Source organism: Chrysochloris asiatica, unplaced genomic scaffold (assembly GCF_000296735.1).
Source record: "Chrysochloris asiatica unplaced genomic scaffold, ChrAsi1.0 scaffold00350, whole genome shotgun sequence".
In the NCBI taxonomy this organism is placed as follows: domain Eukaryota; kingdom Metazoa; phylum Chordata; class Mammalia; order Afrosoricida; family Chrysochloridae; genus Chrysochloris; species Chrysochloris asiatica.
The window spans coordinates 1,564,071-1,567,677 of NW_006408868.1; the positions used below are offsets into that span (position 1 = coordinate 1,564,071).

Here is a 3,607-nt window from a genome sequence, read left to right on the forward strand (position 1 = left end):
GTCACACTTGTAAAGGTAGAAATTTTGTAACAAAAAACAGGGAGTGACTAATCTTACAGTCCAGAAACAGAGGACCCTAGGACCATCAAGAGAGGAACGCACAAATAGAATGCGGGACCTTATCCAGAGAAGCAGCAGTGCCAGAGATGGAGGCAGAGATGGGGGCATGGAGAGGGGGAGTGGCTGAGGACTATAGATTCATCAACTAAGAAAAGAAGGACTAAAGAACTGGTGACCAGGAGCAGACTTGCAGAATGTGCCCTTTGGAGATGTAAATTATTATATATGCCTGAGTGGGTTTTTTGTTTTTGTGTTTTTTAGAAAGCTAAAGTGGATAGAGAGAAATACTTTTAACTCATGGTATGTGGAGGGGATTGTAGTCAATGTAATTAAACAAATTATATGAATGGTTGAATGTGAAACTGATTATGTGCCCTGTAAACTTCCACTCAATCCACAATAAAAACCTTAAATTAAAAAAAAAAAAGAATGATCAGGATATTTCATCTTCAAGTGTCTTGTGTGTCATAATACTACAACTGCTTTGCCAAGTTGCAGATTAAAAATATTGTTATATTCAGTCTTCACTTGCAGAGTACACATATCAATGAATAACGTCCTCAAACCCTCCTCGCCCCATACCGTGGAAGGTCAAAGGTCTGTTGATGGGAAAGTACAGACAATATGAACAAAAACATGCTCTTTCTTTATCACTCAGGGCCTCTCTAGCACTGCCTCCTCTCCTCCCAAATCTAATATGCCACAAGGCAGAAGGAGAAGCCAAAGAGATCATGAAGGTCTCATCCAACCTTAAGTCTTAAAACCTGTTACTTATGATGCAAGGAGCCCTGGTCTGGTGCTGCAGGATGAACACTGGACTGCTAACTATAAGGTCTGTAGTTCAAACCCACCAGTCATTCCTCAGAAACGCTATACAAGGTCACTATGAGTCAAGACTGACTCAATGGCACACAACTACCACCACCAATGAATTATGGGCACTCTCAGGAATTTGAGCATTATTTTTTAGATATAAGTATTATCTTACAGTGAGTCCTGGTGTGGTGCTGTCAGATAAGCATTTGACCACAAGGTTGGTTAGAACTGCAAAGTTGGTGGTTCAAACCCACCAGCCGCTACTCGGAAACTTTATACAAGGCCGCTTTGAGTCTGAACAACAACAATTAACCTTACACAGTGAATAATGTACTACATTGCTTAGATGAGCTCTCATTTTAATTTGGCTTCTAGAACAGACCCTCTTAAATATACTGTGTATGTCTTGGAGGAGTCCGGATGTGGCATCGTGGGTTAATGCACTGGAAAGCAAAGTCAGTCTGAACTGCAAGGTCAGCAGTTCAAGCTCACAAGTCACTCTTTAGAAGTCCTATGTAGGGTCACTGTGGGTTGGAACTGACCTGACACTTAACAACAACAAAATATGTCTTGGAATCCTCTGAAGAATGTTACAGAAGGTGCTCTGTGTAATCCTCTGGATGTCTGAGTTTAGCAAATAAGAAGTGAAAAATAAACATGTATTCTAGTCATGCAACGTTATCTTTTAGCTCATGTTTGCTTTTTAAAAAAAAAAACACACCATAAATTATTGCATATGACAATTATAGATGCCACCCTAGATAGTGGACTCTTAGTGTGGCACTGTAGGATCAGCACTGGACTGCTAACCACAAGGTTGGCAGTTCAAATCCACCTTTGGAAACCCTATACAGGGTCACTATGAGTCAGACCATACTTGAATGCACTTAACAACAACGACCCTGGATAGTGTAATTAGTCTGCACTCAACTGCTAACCTAGAGGTTGGCGGTTTGAACCCATTCAGTAGTGCCACAAAAAACAGGCCTGACAACCTGCTGCCATTAAGATCAAAGCCAAGGAACCCGAGGGAGCAGTTCTACCCCAACACATGCGGCCAGCCTCTTTTCCTCCATTGATTTAGCTTAGCTCTTCACAAGGGAAGTATCTTACGCCTTTGTGGCCTCCAAAAACAAGGAGATTTGGCGCTTTATGTAAGGCTGCCTCAGGACACTCCTCACAGATGGTCTTTCTTCAGGCCTTCTGCTCAGCATTGTTCTTATTAGTTCGGCCAATTCCGGGCTATAATCTTTTGGCATTGGTGGCAGCTGCAAAGAGAATACAATTATGACTGTATAATGGTTGTGCAGCAAAGTAAAAGAAGGTAGAGGTTCCCCAATATTTATGTATAAACATACATCCACATAAACAGAAAACAGTCAGCATATTAGTCTACAGGAAGCATGCTGGTGTCCTAGTTGTAACAGCAAGTTGTAGGATTCTAGAGCATATCCAGGCCAGCATTCTTATATGAGGTCTCTCTCCTTCAGAAATAAAAGTATGAGTTTCTACACATTGATGTAGCAGATGGTCACTGTAGTATTGTTCGTGCAGTCATAAATGACTTGGAATAAACTTAAATGTCCATCCATAGAAGACTTGTAGAATAAATTATGGAACATTTTCTTACAGAATACTAGGCAGCTACTTAAAAAAAAAGAAAAAGATTTCTAGATATCAACCTATATCTAGAAATCTAGATATCTAGAGAATATCTCTCAAATAGTGTCAAGTAATCAAGCTGTGGACCAATGTGTTCAACCTGATCCCATTTCAGTCTCTTCTTTTAAGTATCTCTGGGTATATAGAGTCCTGGTGTGGTTCTGGTAGTCATAACTGGCTTGATGGCCCTTAACAACAACAATGAACATATATGTACCCAGTGTTCTATCTGTTTGTTGTTGTTAAATGTCGTTAAGTCCGTTCCAATTCACAGCCACACTGTATAGGGTTTTTGAGGAATGGCTGGTGGGTTTGAACCACCCACCTTGTGGTTAGCAGTCCAGTGCTTATCCTACACCGCCACACCAGGACTCTTTATGTCTATACAAAGATGGGAAAAGTCAGGAAAGTTAAAGCCAAATTGTTAGCAATGGTTATGGAAGTGGGAAGGAAGATGGGAGAATTAAATCCTTTTCTTATTGGATTCTTCTAACAGTGGAACTATGAGAAATTTTTACCTTTTTGTGTTTTCCAATATTTTCAAATGAAAAAATTCAGTGGGTCATGAGATGATTATGACCTTAAAACATAGTGGTATGAAGGAATTCACGGCAAGGTGGCAGACTAGACAGATGCACCACATAGACCCTCTATAGCAAAGATACGTGAGACCAAATGAAACAGACACAGATGGGAGCTCAGAACTTCAGAGGAAAGCTGAGCGAATAGGATTGAGTGCCTACTGGGAAGAGAAGTTTAGCTGGGATGGCAAGAGAGGGAGACTGACGGGTTAAGTCCCACCAGACAGGTCGGGACCATCTTGAACTTCTGTGAGCAGAAAGTGGCCTGGCAGAGCAGATTCACACAGGTGTCAAGAAAGGTGTGATTCCTTCTTTTTCTCCACACTTCCCTGATCACCAGAGGTGTAGCCAGCTTTCACTGTCATCCATCCCCAGAGCAGACCCTGCTTTCCAGGAAGTTGGGAGCCTCATGGTTGTGAGCCGTCCCTGTGAGGCAGGGGCCGATTTAATCGCTTTGGTGCCTGGATTCTGGTAGCTTGGCTCCAGAC

General features: G+C 41.8%; 1 protein-coding gene across 1 annotated transcript in view; it reads right to left on the reverse strand.

The window, feature by feature from the left end:
• The window catches only part of NEK4 (NIMA-related kinase 4), a 73,639-nt gene that overhangs the window by 61,849 nt on the left and 8,183 nt on the right, over nt 1-3,607 (reverse strand). Inside the window, exon 5 of the mRNA XM_006876056.1 lies at nt 1,990-2,144. Coding sequence (XP_006876118.1) covers nt 1,990-2,144 — 155 coding nt within the window. The remainder of the gene's footprint in view (nt 1-1,989; nt 2,145-3,607) is intronic.